This window comes from Orussus abietinus, unplaced genomic scaffold, assembly GCF_000612105.2.
Source record: "Orussus abietinus isolate OABI.00-Male unplaced genomic scaffold, Oabi_2.0 scaffold19, whole genome shotgun sequence".
NCBI lineage: Eukaryota > Metazoa > Arthropoda > Insecta > Hymenoptera > Orussidae > Orussus > Orussus abietinus.
The window spans coordinates 1,430,618-1,445,941 of record NW_019395981.1 but is presented as its reverse complement, the minus strand read 5'-3'; the positions used below and the strand labels follow the sequence as shown (position 1 = coordinate 1,445,941).

At 48.4% G+C, this 15,324-nt stretch overlaps 1 protein-coding gene across 1 annotated transcript; it reads left to right on the top strand.

The window, feature by feature from the left end:
* The first annotated feature begins 6,235 nt into the window (after positions 1–6,235).
* Positions 6,236–9,810, top strand: LOC105699622 (pro-resilin-like). Its single transcript, XM_012424761.1, has 4 exons — positions 6,236–6,256; positions 8,500–8,685; positions 9,194–9,506; positions 9,626–9,810. Exons 1-4 carry the CDS (start codon positions 6,236–6,238, stop codon positions 9,808–9,810), a joined length of 705 nt encoding a protein of 234 aa, XP_012280184.1.
* Positions 9,811–15,324: the final 5,514 nt, after the last annotated feature.

The following is a 15,324-nucleotide window of genomic DNA, read 5'->3' as shown; positions in this document are numbered from 1 at the left end:
AGCCCTTTACGCTTTCGGATGATGATCTCAAGCCGATGTCCACGCGCTTGACCAAACTGCTCAAGCTCTCGCCACAGGACCAAGCTCGGAGCTTGAATCTCAATTTGCCTGAAACCTTAAGAGATGCCGGTGAGTCCGAATTTCTGCTCGGTGACGGATTGGGTTTCTGGTCCCCTACGGCATTTTCTGAAACACATGATCTTGAGAGTGGATTTAATGCTGTTTCTGCCGTATTCTAATTCCAGGATCGACCAAAATAAGCGATGCAATTGGAAATGAGTCGCAGGACTTCTTGCACAGATTCGTCACCCCGGCCCCAACGAACGATTTTCCCGATGTACCAAACGACGATCAACGAGACGGCGCCGACGCAGAAGTAGACGGAGCGCCCATTTATCGGCACAAAATTTCTTCGCCGAGCGGTCTATTGATTGCCAATATTCATGAAGAATCAGGTTATAGACCTATTAGCGAAGACGAGGTCGAAGACGAACATCTAACCCAATCAATATCCAAGGGAGCAAAATTCGCCAATCCGTTGCCGGTATGGGCAAAAGTCAAGGTATTACCTTCCCCATCTCTCGTCGAACATGAAGAGACGTCTAGTTACCATGAAAATGAGGATGACAACGTAAGTACATAATTAATTAAGAATTAGCTCCTTTGAAAATTGAGCATTTTATTTGTGGTAGAAATGAATGAAATTCTAGTCCCAAAGAAATTATCTGCGCTAATTAGTTTCGTTGCAAATTGGAACCGTCCATTTTGCGCAATAACGCGAAACCGAAGGTTTTCAATGATGCAATGTGCAGTGTAATGACTGACGGCAGCGGTACTGCGTAAATTGATTTTGCTGGTGCTTTCAGAAAGTGCATTATAAAAGTTGGTTAATGGACCCTCGGCGGATATTAAAGCAGGATGTTTGAACTGCATTTATAATGTAAAATTGTGGCATTTGTTGAGCGCGTTTCGCACCTAAAAAGCGTCACGTGGAAAGGCAGGCATTTTGAGGTAAATTTGGTAGGAATTTAATTTACACGAGCTTTAGAGAAACGGCATTATAATCGCCAGCTTTATTATCGACTGTTAATGCACGAGTTAAACGCTTATTCCTCGTCTAGATATTACGCGGAAAATTCCTGGAAAATGATTTCATAGGTAATAATTTTTTCCATTCGTTCTCACTTCCGGATTGGGAATTTCAATTTTGCAGTTGGAACCGTTTCGCTATGATAACTTGTTGAAAAAGAAAGCGACGAGGCGTCACAAAAGTCTCGGTAGAAAATGCAATACGTGTCTCGAAAGAATAACACTCCGGGAACGATTCGAGGAACGATATCTAAAGCTCGAAACCTTACTGCGATAAAACACGATAAAACGTTCTTCCTTTTTACGATACTCGTGGTATAACTTTCTGCTCTCAATTTAAGAAGTATAAAAATACGGCAGTAGCGCATTCGACATAAAGAATTTAAGGTACCTTGCGAAAAAGACGAGGAAGAAAATCTCTTTCGTTTGTAAAGAGGTGGTTATGGAAAAAACGAAAAAAAGAAAAAAGAAATAATAATTAGAAGTTGAATGAAGGTAACGTCGCGCTTGTCTCTCGGAAGTTTGCTTCAAACGTTTCAGCTGCGGACACCGTGGAACAGCAGAGAGTAAATGAAAATAGAAATACTGCCGTACAATGGATAGCAGCAGAGCTCCCTCAGAGTCTCCTCACAGTCATTAATTTCCAAGTTTCAAGTCTTACTCATCCATCGAGTTGGAAGTAACTCTACGGTAAAGGGCTCTGATAAGTTCGCAGTTGTACTTTCAAACCGGAGAGAATTCCCAGTAGCTCGCAACGTGTTGCACAGTGACTGATAACGATCGCTCGTTTAGCAGATGCAATCAGTACTCGAGACCAACGCGTTAAATCCCATGCACTCAATTTTTCTACGTTGAAAATGCAGTATTTGACTTCTTATTGAAGCAATTTTCAATTTTCGTATGCTTAACTGACCATAGGGAATAATTTGCAAAGCCCATTTTGCCCGAGGTAAAGATAACGCGGTTTGGCCCTCAAAGTGCAGTATTTAACAAATGCGCATCATCGGTCAAGACCGCAATAGACAAATCTAATCTTCGCTCAGTCACGAGATTTGCGTCGGATTTTCTAAGGCTCATTTATATCCAAGGCGAATCCGAGGCATATTTTGTGCAACGCGATACAGAGCCAGGTTTGCAGGTTCTCGGAAAAGGGAAACATAATCCACACACGTTTTATCTCGAAATAGAATTCTCTGAGATGACCCTGGTATTGCTCTATGAGAGGCATTACTCTGGACAACCTTCCCGGGGAAATTGTACAATTAAGAGAGAGAGAGAGAGGAGAGAGTACTATTTTTGCGGTTCTTTTTTTGCGCACAAAGAAATCCATCCTTCCGTGAAAACAAGGGATTACCTATATAAATCTCGCTCACGATCCATTACTCGCCCTCCTAACAGGAGGGAAAGAAACTCTTCCGAGTAAGTGGCACGGTATTCGGTCTGTTCGGAGGATCGAAGCCCCTAAATAGACGTCGCCTATCTTTCACCGAAGCAAGAAATCTACAGACCGTCAGGGGCTTTCCCGAAAAAACTCGAATTCAAACCCCAGTTATTCCCAAATTCAAAATCTTCACCGACTGCGAAATATGCTCGATGCTCAAAAAATCTTCGCGTCTATTATTTCGAAATTACCTCTTGTTACTATGCACCCTGAAATTTTGCGTGAGTGGCTAATTAATGTGCATTTTCGGTTGCAGGCACGTTACGCCCAGGAATATGCATTCGGCTATCGGGTAACCGACCATGAAAATGGAAACGACTTCGGCCACGAAGAAACTCGGGTCGGCAACATCACGGACGGCCGTTACCACGTACTTCTTCCGGACGGAAGAGTACAGAATGTGAAGTACCACGTGGATGGCGGAGGATACCGAGCGGAAGTTTCATACGAATTAAGCCACGGTCGATGATCGGAGCCTTGATAATTTCCCAAAGAAGGTACATCCCGAAAAAGAAAGAAAATATCAACGCAGCAGATAGCCTCAGGCATTCCGCGGACGAGATAATGGAAGCTCCGAAGAAGAAACAGGATCGCAGGAAATAATATTAACCGCGATTACGGACATCCTTTGTAAACGGGCCATCTACCTCGGTCTAGACGCGGAAGGTATTAATCGTAATTTAAATTTTAGATATAGACAAGCGTGCAATCAAACGAGATAGTCAAGACGGATCGTGCTTATTTCATATGTTAAACTGTGATAAGGAGACCTCTTCGGTACCATACACGGCAAGGATGTCGGTCGACCTACGGCTTAATTAGATTACTCCGTTTCGAAAGGCATAACTTAAAAGAGATCAGTCCGAAGTATATGCCCGGTTTTTGAAACGCAGCGGCACTTCCGGTCATTCGAGCAAGAGAGGCGAGAGCTCATTGTCCGAACGATTTACCGTCTTATTTCGTGGCTGGCGCCCGCTTTCTACGAGTTAGTGAAACCAGTGGTTACAATTACGGAGATTCAAGACGAGATCTCGTTTAAATTTGACGCCGCACATCTAATTACTGATAATTACCCTACAGCCGGTAACGCCGTAATGTCGTAACCGGGGTATTACGCGCACCGCGCGTTACCAATGCATGCCTTTAAACGCGTCGAGTCATCCAGGAGATCCTGTGAATGCTCGACTTTTCTCCTATAGCTTCCCATAGGATTACGTCGCGATCACGGGACCTCGGCCATAAGCTTGGCGATCGGCCCTCTCCATACGACACGCGTCATCGGCATTAACCATTTCACATTAACGATGCCAATGATGTAGCAAACGATCGATTCCAGTTCGGCGTTGCACGACTGATTTATGCCGCACGCGGTTCCGTTTCTCGAAACGCGTCCGGAGAACGGAGAGATGGGACAGGACTCGTGCTCGCCCTATGGAAACTTCATAAACCCTCTTGAGTTGAACTACACTTTATGTTTTATGAATCTGGCGGCCCTATGCATAACCGAGTATGGTACCACTCATTCTTATGCATATCTGCATATCATCGTTCGTATAACTTTCCGTTATGCCAGCGTGACGTTTCGTCACCGCCGACTTTCCAAGTGATCGAATAGAGTATAAGTGACGCGATATGTTGATCTTAATTTAATAATCATTTTTATGAACGGTTAGAAGGAGAAGTGCCTTTGTCACCCCATCCGACACTTTGTAATCAGATCGTGCCCACGCCTGGCGAAAAAACCAGACAATGTAAAGTAGAGCCATGGACGCGACGCGGTGTCATGCATGTTTAATAACCACGAGAAAGGCTTATAAATATGGCCGTTGTACACAATGCGTTTCACGTAGCGCCGCCGTCAAAGTCAGTTTTAATAATTGCAGTTGCAAATTTCCAGACCTCGTAAATACGAAGATTTCGGGGGAAACTTCAGAGTGCGTCACCTTGAATTCCAGTTTTACGAGTCGCTGCCGAGGAATGGGGAACTCGCTTCTGGAACATTTGCGTTCTCAGGGACATTACGGATACGTGTACATAGAATGCATTATGCGGCTTAACGAGTCATGGAAGCAGACGAATAAAATTAATCCCTATGCCAGTGGCATTCAATTGTTGTGGCCCACTGTTGCACTTGACTCAGCTTGTGTGCAAACAGCGCGATTTCGCTACCTGATCACCTCAAATTTGTACATACGAAACTGTAGGAAAAATCCTGAAAAATCTCCATTTTTTTTCTTGTTACACCTGCAACTGTACCAAACGAGTACTCTTTGGAAAATGAAATGAAGTCCCACGCGTTGCTCGTTAAACTTGACCTGCGATAATGTGCCTCCACGCACTTTACGGGCCGAATCCACCTTGTAAGAAGAAAATGCGTGTACTTAGTGCATTACTCAACCCGATGAAGTCGTCGAAAGCGGCAGGTAATCATTCAATTTTCATCCACCGGAATTTTATTACTTACGAGATTAGAACTCCCGTCTCGGGCAATTCATCATTTCGGATAATAATTCAAAATTATTAAGATCGCACAAGGACTAAGTTTAGTGTCGATGTACCTGGATAATACTCGTGCAGGGTCTCCAGTTTAATAATCGAGTCGCGGTGAACCATGTCAGCTGGTTATAATTTCTTGCACGCGAGTACCGTGTATCACAACGGTTAGGAAAGTGCACATAATGGAGCGATAGAGACGTTTCTTCTAATCTGGACATTCGTTCCGTCCAAAGGGTAGCCGTTATCGACCATCGCTAATTACCCCTCACTCCTCGATACAGTGCTCCCCACATAAAACCGTCCCCTCCTATTATCCCCTAAAATCATCTCGAAATCGAAGATGCTTCAATTTCTCAAACGACTCGATTTTCGAGGTACATCCATCCCTCACTTTACGCGGAGTAGTGCAAAAGAAAAACTATTGGCAATAAAAACCAGTTCATATGAGTTTAAGAAATACATATTTATTTCAAATAGCTTAACGAAAGCAAATAATGACGTCTCAAAACCGCGTAAATTGTACAATAAATAAATATAATTTAATTTACCTCGTGAAAACGAGACTCGAAAGCCCTCCCAAAGCAGCAACTTCCAATTCGGGAAAAAACACCGTCTCCAAAGAAGGTTTGCGGTCTTCTGGAATTTTTTTAAAGGGGTAATTCGCCGATTCGCTCCCAGCTGGGATCCGAATCGGGTGGGATTTCTTTGTCCGCGGCATTTCTCGGTCTGAATTAAGGGCGGAGAGAAAGTGGAAAGGCAGGAAGGGTCTCCCGGAACCTGTGGGTCTTGCCGAAATCTCGATCCCAAGTTCCTTCCGAGGGTTCCCACCGTTAGCGGTCTAGCGGCGTGGCCTTAACTCGATTAAAGGCGAGTCGGCTAATTAGCCGTCTCGAAAAAGGCGCTCGGCTGCCGGGAGATGAGGCAACCGCGGCTTTCTCCGAGGCTGGTGCTCGCGTCTTCGCCGAAATCCCCCGCGAAGAAAACAATGGGGAGTAAAGCGTAGGCTTTCCGCGTGGCGCGCTCCCGCCCGCCGTGTGAACTGGAGTATGCGTCCGTTTATCAACCGACACGCATAGAGACGCACACAGACGCCTATGAGACGCACGCGGAATCCACGTCTCGAAACCCGGGCCGGTATATATAGTCCGCGTACCCAGGACCATCTTCACATTCCGGTCCTCGACGTCGGCGGTACCGTGCCACGAAAATATGGATACCGCGGTGCGACAGGTAAAGGCGCCCTCGGGCCGCGCGTCGCGACGGCGCTTCGCGGATGTCCGTGGGACCAGACTCCGGGCTCGGTCCACGGGACCGGGAAGGGACGTGACGCCAGTCAGTGCATCCACGGGCGCGGATCTCTTTTTAACCGCCGTAACCTCGAGTTACGAGCCCTTCCATCGGAGGGTTCGACGTAATTCGATTCCCGTTTTCGTTACACCGCGTCAGCGCCGGAACTCGATTCCGCGAGCAGAGGAAACCTCAAGTGCAGCTCCGAAAACGACGCATAAACGTGGTGCAATACGATACGTGCATACTGCCGGGATGACCGCGGCTCTCTGCAGTTTGTGGCCGGATCGCTCTTGGCGAAAGCGTTTTCGTTTATTCGACACTCCGTGGTGACGGAACTCGGAATCCGCCATCTTGGTACCGGCTCTTAGTGATGGTCCAAATTGATCGTGGCTTTGTAAAAGAGATCGATCCAGGGGCGAGGCCAAGATCGATTTTGGTCATCACTGCGCGCTGGTGCCGAAGATTTGGGCTTCGAATTTGGGATCCTTGGGGATCAAGGAATTGACTTGAAAAGCGGTCGCGACGTCGTAACATAGTCTGGAGAACGACGAGGGGAGGTGATATCTCGAGAGGTGGATCCCTTGATAGTCCATTCTCCCGAGAGCTCGTTAACGGTCGATAACGCTTAGGCGAGGCTTGAATTCTCAACTTTTGACGGAACGTTCGACGAAGCGCGTGGTCAAACCCGAGTCGTGGAAGTTTCTCGGGTTGTCGGCTCTAAGGAACTGCAGAGACGTCAGATCGTGTCTCGGGATAAGAGGCGATAAGGGACGAGTCCATCCGACGACTGGAAACGCGTCGCTCAATTTTCGAACTTGTTGGACAGTTTTCACCCGCGAGACTTCTCGACGGCAAACTTGACGACGACGCACTCGGGATGAGCGAACTTTGGGCGCGTTGAAGGGTTCGTCGGAATTCACGCAAAATCGTGCTCTATATGAGCCTAAATTGCGCGAACGTTCGCAAAGATCGCTTGGAACGCGAAGATAGAGCCGTATGTGAGAAGACGACTCGCGGTAATTTTCTTATACCGAGGAAAAAGGGTTAAAAGTAGTTTCACGAACGGACTGGGAGGCCGTGGTAAAAATCTCGACCCGTAAAATCGGTGAACGCGGTTATCGAGAGTCCGTATCGAATACGATTATAAGTTCCCATTGAAGTTCCCTCATGAGTATGTAATACAGCTATTATCGGAAAAGTTTCCCATGGGCTCGTTTGTTTGGTAATAAAAGAGAAGGGGAGCATCTTAAGTGTTCTCCACGTGCATTTCATGGGTGCACGCCTCCTCTGCTCTCGGCGAATAAATCTGTAAAAACGTTCTAGCCAGTGCGCAGAATTTAATAGGCTTCGCGTCGTCCGGTATTAAGTCATGTAATGCACCATGAGAAATTGGCTAATTCCCCCGGGCGATTAAGTGACGGTACCTTTTTTTTTTCAATTATACCGCCCTGCGCAACGGTCCATAAACGCGTTTAGTGCTTCTTTTCACGTAATCCAGGGATCCGTACAAAGGTTATCCCGTTGCGTCTTTTAAACGTCCTAACGCGATCCAGTACGCGGGGATTAATTGAGCAACTGGGTCGAGCCTGTAATTAAAAGTGCAAATATTTGCGTAATAAATACGCAGGAGTAATTAACCACGTCATTAGACTCCCTGTGTGCAATCTTGGCGTCTCCTTTTCCCAGTTAATCCCTCGGTTAGTTCCTCGGTTAGTTTCGCGCTAATTAGCTACCCACCGATCGACCTATCGCGCCAACTGCAATTGCGTACGCCTAAATACTTTAGGGCACTCAATTGAGTGAGGAATAATTTAATTGGAGTTAAAGCCCTTACCGAAAACCATTCACATAACTTGATTTACGTCGAGGGGCCCAGCACCCCTTAGCGGGGCAAACGGGCATGGTAACCCTCCTCAACAGTAAACTTCGTTTAAGTTACCGATTGGCGTCTCAAAAGCCGACAACTTCGCATAACTGGCCGTGCCTGCCATTCGGAAAACTTGGGACGCCGTTCGAGCGCGATGTCGTTCGGAAAAGTCCACTTTGCGGCTTATAAAATCAGTTGTGCCATTCGGGAAATTTCCCCCATCGTTCTTACCAAACCCGAGGGACCGCACCGAGGACAACGATCGTTCCTCCTCGAAGATCGACTGGCTAATTTTCTAAGTAACTCTTTTTTCCAGATAATACTCGCAATGGCGCTGAGCATGGCCACGGTATTCTGCGAGCCTCCTTTATCCAATCAATATGGCGTGCCTGAAAACTTCGTGGGCGGAAACTCCCATGGGAACCATGGTGGAGTTACGAACAGTTACGGGAGTCCCCTTGGAGGAGGTCATGACCTTAATCAAGACTACATCGATAGCCAGGCAAGCATTATCGACGGATATCAAGTTAAACGCGGTTGGTTAAAACTAAATATTCTCGTCGGGTCGACAGCTCGTTACTTCGAGCCGGAATAAATATGGCGCTTCTCGTGATAGCGCTATAAATGAAATACGCCGGGAATAAAGATAGAGTCAGCGACCGTGTTGATCCGCCAAATCGAGATAATCGATTGGCATCGAGATAAGTGACGCGACAAGCCCGATTAATCTCGTTAGCCGGTAACCTCGAGTGACGGGCTCTCGGATCGACAGGAAAATCATTTCGCGCAACCCGGGCAAACGTCGAACCCCTTTCTACTTAAATATGGTACTATTATTCGGAATAAAAATCCTCGGGGAATCGTAGCCAAAAAGTTGTCGCAAAATGATTGCTAAAAAATCGTCGCAAAATCGTTGCTAAAAAATCGAATCGGAAATCGTCAAAACCGACGAACGTTCCACTCCTGTCCAGTGGTCCCAATATTAATCTAACTTTGCAAACTGGTTCCAGCCAAAGTCCTACGAGTTCGGGTACGCCGTGAAGGATGCAGCTAGCGGAAACGACTTCGGTCGGAGAGAGACGAGCGATGGGGACACCGTTCGGGGAGAATACAGGGTTCAACTTCCGGACGGACGGACGCAAATCGTGAGTTACACAGCAGATTGGAGGACTGGGTTCCATGCCGATGTGCGGTACGAAGGGGAGGCCTCTTACCCGGAACAGTACAACGCCAACGGCAACAATGGTTACAACAACAACAACAACGGTGGCAGGAGCTATGATTTCAATGGGAACGCCATAGACGTCGGCTACAACGGCGCAGGTAACGCCGTCTTACCCGGTCGTGGCGTCGTTACGACGTTTACGAACTTACTCGTTGACGTGGTACCTCTTTCATCGATCCGCCGCCCTTTTACTCCTCTCACGCGAATATTTCTGCAGGTAATCAAGGTGGCTACAACAACTACCAGGGCAACGGGGCGAACTATAACACTGGATACAATCAGAATTACCAATTCGGCTCGAATTCGCTGGACAATGGGTACAAGAACTACGGAGGCTACTCGGGCAACTCGTACGGCTCGAACGATCCTTCGCCCACGTACGGTACCCCGACGTTCCATTAAAGGCCTCCTGGACGTAGACTCGTGGAGAAGTAGGATATTACCAATTCTTAAGTATACTTAACGTCAATCTTTACGACGGAACGTCCGTTACGAGTCACTGGCTGAGTTTACGCTGCTTGACCGGCTGAACCCCATCGCGGCGTCCGCTAAACTCAGGGGGAGAAATTTCGGAAAATTATTCCCAAGGGAGATATTTTCTCTACACTTGTAATCTCACAGTGTCAGGGTTCGGTTGGAGGATGGGAAAGTCCTGCAGGATCGCGGAGGCCGCTAAGTTAAGAAGAGTTACTCCTGGCGGGCACTATGAAGCCAGGTAACGCGTTCTCACGATTAACGCGTTCGCCGCGATGTGACCGTGATGTGAATCGTGAAAGTCTGCCGCAATACACTTGAAATCTCCCTTGCCTTATGAGTCATTGGTTTCCCATGCCGCAATAAAAGGGAGATTCGAGCAAATCCGTTGCACGCTCTTAGCGGGCGTCTCTTAGAATTCCTGCACCTCGTTCTCGATTTACCGAAATCGTGGTATGTTTTTTACGCATAATTCCCTCGTACCACTTAAGAGGCGTACTCGTACATCCAGTGACGGCCACGGATTTAATACTCTTCAGTCGAAAGCGCGCGTGTTCTAGATATTAATCGCATCATATTATACAAGGTCGAGAACGTCTCCCGAAGACTTGCCATTGAATCATAAGTGCGTTATTTATATGCGACCTCACCTATGTACAATTTATATCCGAGCCAGAGTAAACGTAAGTGACAAATGGTATCCTTGGTACGACTTCTTAACCCCATTAAAAATCCCGCACGTCTCAAGAAAACGTCGGTTGTGTCGCAATTGCGGCCCATGGAAAAGTCGGATAGAACCAGACGGCATAAAATTTAGACGAGTAGTCTAACTTCTTTCCAGCATCTTGGAATTACTTAATGTCAGGAAGAAGACCCCTCCAGGGACAATGGACGTAAGTGGTCATTGTTTCACAAACTCCCATTCCGTTCCGCAAAGTGGTTAGGCCATTTTTCCGTCAGCTTCGAAACATGATCGGAGCTTCCAGCGTGTCGGACCGCGTAAAAGGCTTCCCGCAATGTTCAATAAGAAACGAGGCGAAGCGAATCTTCTTCTTTAGACTTCACTCCTAACAGAAATCGGGCGATCCGAAAGAAAACCGGCTCCAAAGTGAGGTGTCAGGCGTTGCGTAAACCGCGGCACGACTTCACACGCGTCTATCCGCGCCTCGTCGTTGCGTGGCACTTCCAGAGCACGCACGCTAGAAATCCACGGCGTGTCCGATATGTTCCCTTTGTTCGGACTTGGTGAAACGTTGCATCCAGTCTCCCACTCGTTAGTCGACACTTAGACAGCCCAGGACTGGGGGGAAGTAGTCGCGGGATCTCTTCCGTTGCGGGACCGTCCATGGGAAGGATCCGCAATATTTCCGCAATCCCGCTCACACGTGCGGCGATCCATCTCCTGGCCTCTCTCGACTCTTCGCTTGACAAAGGAGAGGAGCTCGCCATTTTTACAAAGATCGACCAGCTCGAGATAGAATCATCAACCGGGAATCGTCCATCTCGAGATCTCGATTGTGTTTTTTCCGGATCGCGGCCGAGTATCGGTATTCCGACTGGGAATAACATCCTTCCTGTTCCTGTGATAACAAAGTAGAGAAAGACCTCGATAATACGCTCTCGGCGGAACTCGAGGTAGAGCGTCATTGCTACTACTATGACAACAAAGTACAGTGAAACCCGATAATGCGCTCTAGAGGTCCTAAACGGGATCGTGGAATATCGGGGATCCTGATAGGGTCCTGCACTCGATCGAAGTGGCCAGATGCACGTTATCACGGGACATGAGGTTGGGTGGAAGTATGTCGAGGTTTTGTCGTGCTAGTTTCAGAAATTAATGGCGATTGGGACGTATAAGTTGAGTGATGCTCGTTTTGCTGGATTTGGGCATCAGGGTATTTCGTAAAACGAGGGTGCCCCAGATGTCTGACTAAACTGCACCGCGATAAAGTCGTTTTCGGCGACTCACTTGACACAAGGCTTGACTTTTAAGTTCGCGTTCCATTATACAGGTTCGCCTCCCGAGGTCTTTTATGAGTCTCGTCTAAAGTTGGCTCAGGGAGCGGTTCTCTCGTATGTCAAATTCACCGTACGTGTGAAGAACGCGGGCTCCAAAGTGGTAGCTGCATTTCTGGTCCCGCGTTAATTGTGCATGAACAGGTGGAGGTGCACGCCAAGAGGCCCACTCGACCCTCCATTTCGAATCGAAACTCGAGAACGTCCGCCAAGCCGAAAGAGGAGGTATAATGGACAAGGTGGTGGAAAAATTAGAAACATAACTCGATTAGTCGATTTGCTGGAACAAATCGTGGACTAGGAGCGATAAGACCGGATATTTCGTACACCTTCTAGGTTAAATTTGAGAGATTTCAAGGGTCGTGCAGAGGTGTGCCAAGGAATCGTCCTCGGCGCCGGGCTTAACGAAAGCTCAAAGGGCCCTTGAGAGACTTTAGGGTTTTCTTTTATTCCGCAAGATCCTTTTGTCGATCTCTGTGTTCAGTGAATCGGCTTGATTGGCCCCTTTTGCGTCCATTCCGCGGCTAGCCCAGAGAGGTCGACCTGGCCTCGGCCGTTCCATCGCCATTGTTAAGGATCGACTGGGATTTTGGCCACTGTCGAAACCAATATACACAGGTTACGTCAAACCGGCACAAAGAGGCTCACAATGCAAAAGTTTCGCAAGAACCGTATCGGCCTCATCGGAGTATCGTTATCCCTCTAAGAGCTCGTCACGCTTCTGAAATTGCCGGATCTATAGCGATGACCGGCGTCTCTCGTTACGTCAATAGTCGAAGAAGCAGACTATCGACCTCGCAGTCAGCTCATTCGATCCGCTCGTAACAATGGAGACATCCACCTTTTTTCGTCTTTTTTTTTTTAACTTATTTGTACACCTTCCCTTCCTTTATTTATTTTCCCGAGTTAATTGGTTAGCTCGGAGGTCTACCAGTGCATTTTCCCCTCGAAGGCGACCCTGTCGAGGAGGTCGCCAGTCTCGAGGGAGGACTCACGGTTTAGTAGGGACCAGGACGATGAACGATGGCCCGGAAATGAAGGAGATGGAGTGGAAGGTCCGCAGCCGGGCAAGTTACAGGAGCATAGATTTTCCCGGGAATTTTTCGAAGGCCATCAAAGGCCGCGGAAATTCGAAGGTGATCGACTAGCTGCTCGGCCCCCGAAATACATTCGGAAATTTGTCTTCCGCTGCCTCATTGAAATCCCGAGGGCGAAAGAAGTCCCAGTTTCGAACGTCTTAAGACGGGGGTGCTCGTTTGCGCGACAACCTTTTACAATTCTAATGCCCTGAGACTTTTAACGATCACCTCTTCGAGTCACCGACTCCAGTCATTAGCGGGAAAAGTTTCGCCGAAGGTACCCGAGAAAATAAACACACCCGACGACGCGAATGGCACTTTCCGTTTCGACGGATTCTCCAGATTTCCATTAACAGTTCCCCCAAACCCGAGCGTCCTTCTCGCCCGCTTTTACTCCCCTTCGTGAATCTTTTGGAAAATGCGACGCGACGTGACAGCAGTCGAACGGACGGCGGGTGATCCCGTTTTACGGTGGATAGTCTATTGCACGAGCCGCCATATATTTTGGAGGCAACGTCTTCTTACAGGAGCCATATACCGTACATATGTGAAAGCGCTCACTCGATATCCCCGAGATTTCAGTTCTATTCGCATCCCCGGCCAGATTCTAAGTCCCGCGAGCAAGGAAATACTTTAACACGCGCCTTATGAGATTTCCCCTCCCCCAAGGATCGACCATGACTCGAGCAAAGATTTGATTAGCCGTAAAGATGCGTCGCAATCGCGGCGAGTCGTGCGTCATAAAGGCCGGTACTCGAGCTCGGTGCACCCCGTCGTAATTTTTCGGCGCAATAACTTCTTAGTAACCCGGGGCACATATCGCGGCGCACATACCGCACCCGCGGCACATATCTTACACATCGCCATTACATATGTAGAAGTGTCCACCCGATATCTGGGGGATTTCTATCCTTGGCAGGTTTATGGGTTTACGGCGCCCGCCAGTCGTCCCCGGCGCGGCGCAGCAGGATTTATCGTGGGAGGCGGAAGGAGGTCACGTGCCCCGATGTAAGTGCAATCCGAAGATGACTTTCGCACCGAGGTAATACGCAAAGACGAGGGACCGGAGCCCTGTAAGCCCGGAATCATCGAATCGAGAGTTCCCTAGAAGAAGAGGTCCTTCCGGTGGAAGCCTTCCATCGATTACGCCGCTCGTACTTAGCCGTTGCACAACGGCGCCTAAGGTTGCGATCGGCGGTATTAATCATCGTTATCGTCCCCCCTTTTGCTCGGGATCCGGAAGGCCTCGAATTTCGCCATTTCGGCGAGCTCGCTTTTCCCGACCGGACGAGCCGTCCGAGATTAACGTCGGCCCTGCAGATTTATAAGTCGAGGTTTCCGAGGGACCGCGATCGCGCCGCTCCCTAGTCGCGAGAGAGGATCCGTTTTGAATTATCCTCCGCGTTAAGGACCTCCGATTTTTGTCCGACCGCCCCCTTCCCTCTTCAGCGGACTCTTTCGACATTTAGAGCGCGGTAATGGGCGAACGCGCGACCGTACGTAATGGGAGAACGTGTACACGTGTTGTAACGCCCGCCCACGTTGTAACGGGCCTTAATACGTTATCGTATTAAGTACCTACTCCGTTACCTAATTTGTTAGGTCGGGAGCTGGAGGATGGTCCGAGGTAACGCGGTCTCGTTCGGACAAAGGACTTTTATGCCCTGCGACTGGGACGTTTCTGTCCCGACCGACTTTTTGCACGTGTCCTGCGCTCGTAACGTATATTACCTCGACGAAGAGGCTCCTCGAGGCCGAGGTTTCGTCACGGAGCCATTTCGCGCACTCCTGGCTCGCTTATCAAATGGATAACGCGTCCTCCCGAGTCCTGCAACAATGGACGAGCCTGTCGAGCAATTTGTCCGGGATGACTTACCCTTTTAGAATCTCGACGAGCGGAGAAAGTTCCGAGGATGAGCCCTAGAACGAGCGTATCCCTCGTTAAAGGCGGTTATGGGAAGAAATCTGCAGCTTCTGCACAATTTCATCAAGTACGGAGTAAGAGGAAGGCTGGAGGGAAGATTGCTCGTGCGTGCTCGCGCAAGTAAACGGGGATTAGACGGGATGCGCTCGTGGCGGCGTTACCTCGGCGAAGGTAAATAAATAAGGAGGAATTTAATACACGCGAAGCTCTTGACGTATGCGTTTAACGAGACGAGATAACCCCCGATCATCCATCGGGAATCAAAGTAAGCCCTGGAGCGAGAGAGGCAAGGTGGTCCTCTGAGAAGACTCGCCTGTTCCGTCCGGCTTCTATCTCCTGCCTTTCGGGGTCTATTTCCACGAACATTATGTCTTCGTTCGAATGGTGATAAAATTCGATCCGATCAAAATGATGGAAACCTCG

What these genes read in the sequence shown, in the direction of transcription:
- LOC105699622 (XM_012424761.1), top strand. Translation starts at nt 6,236, where the DNA reads ATGGATACCGCGGTGCGACAG. An exon ending in AAGACTACATCGATAGCCAG is followed by an intron (nt 8,686 to 9,193) that starts GCAAGCATTATC and finishes AACTGGTTCCAG; the next exon opens with CCAAAGTCCTACGAGTTCGG. An exon ending in CGTCGGCTACAACGGCGCAG is followed by an intron (nt 9,507 to 9,625) that starts GTAACGCCGTCT and finishes ATATTTCTGCAG; the next exon opens with GTAATCAAGGTGGCTACAAC.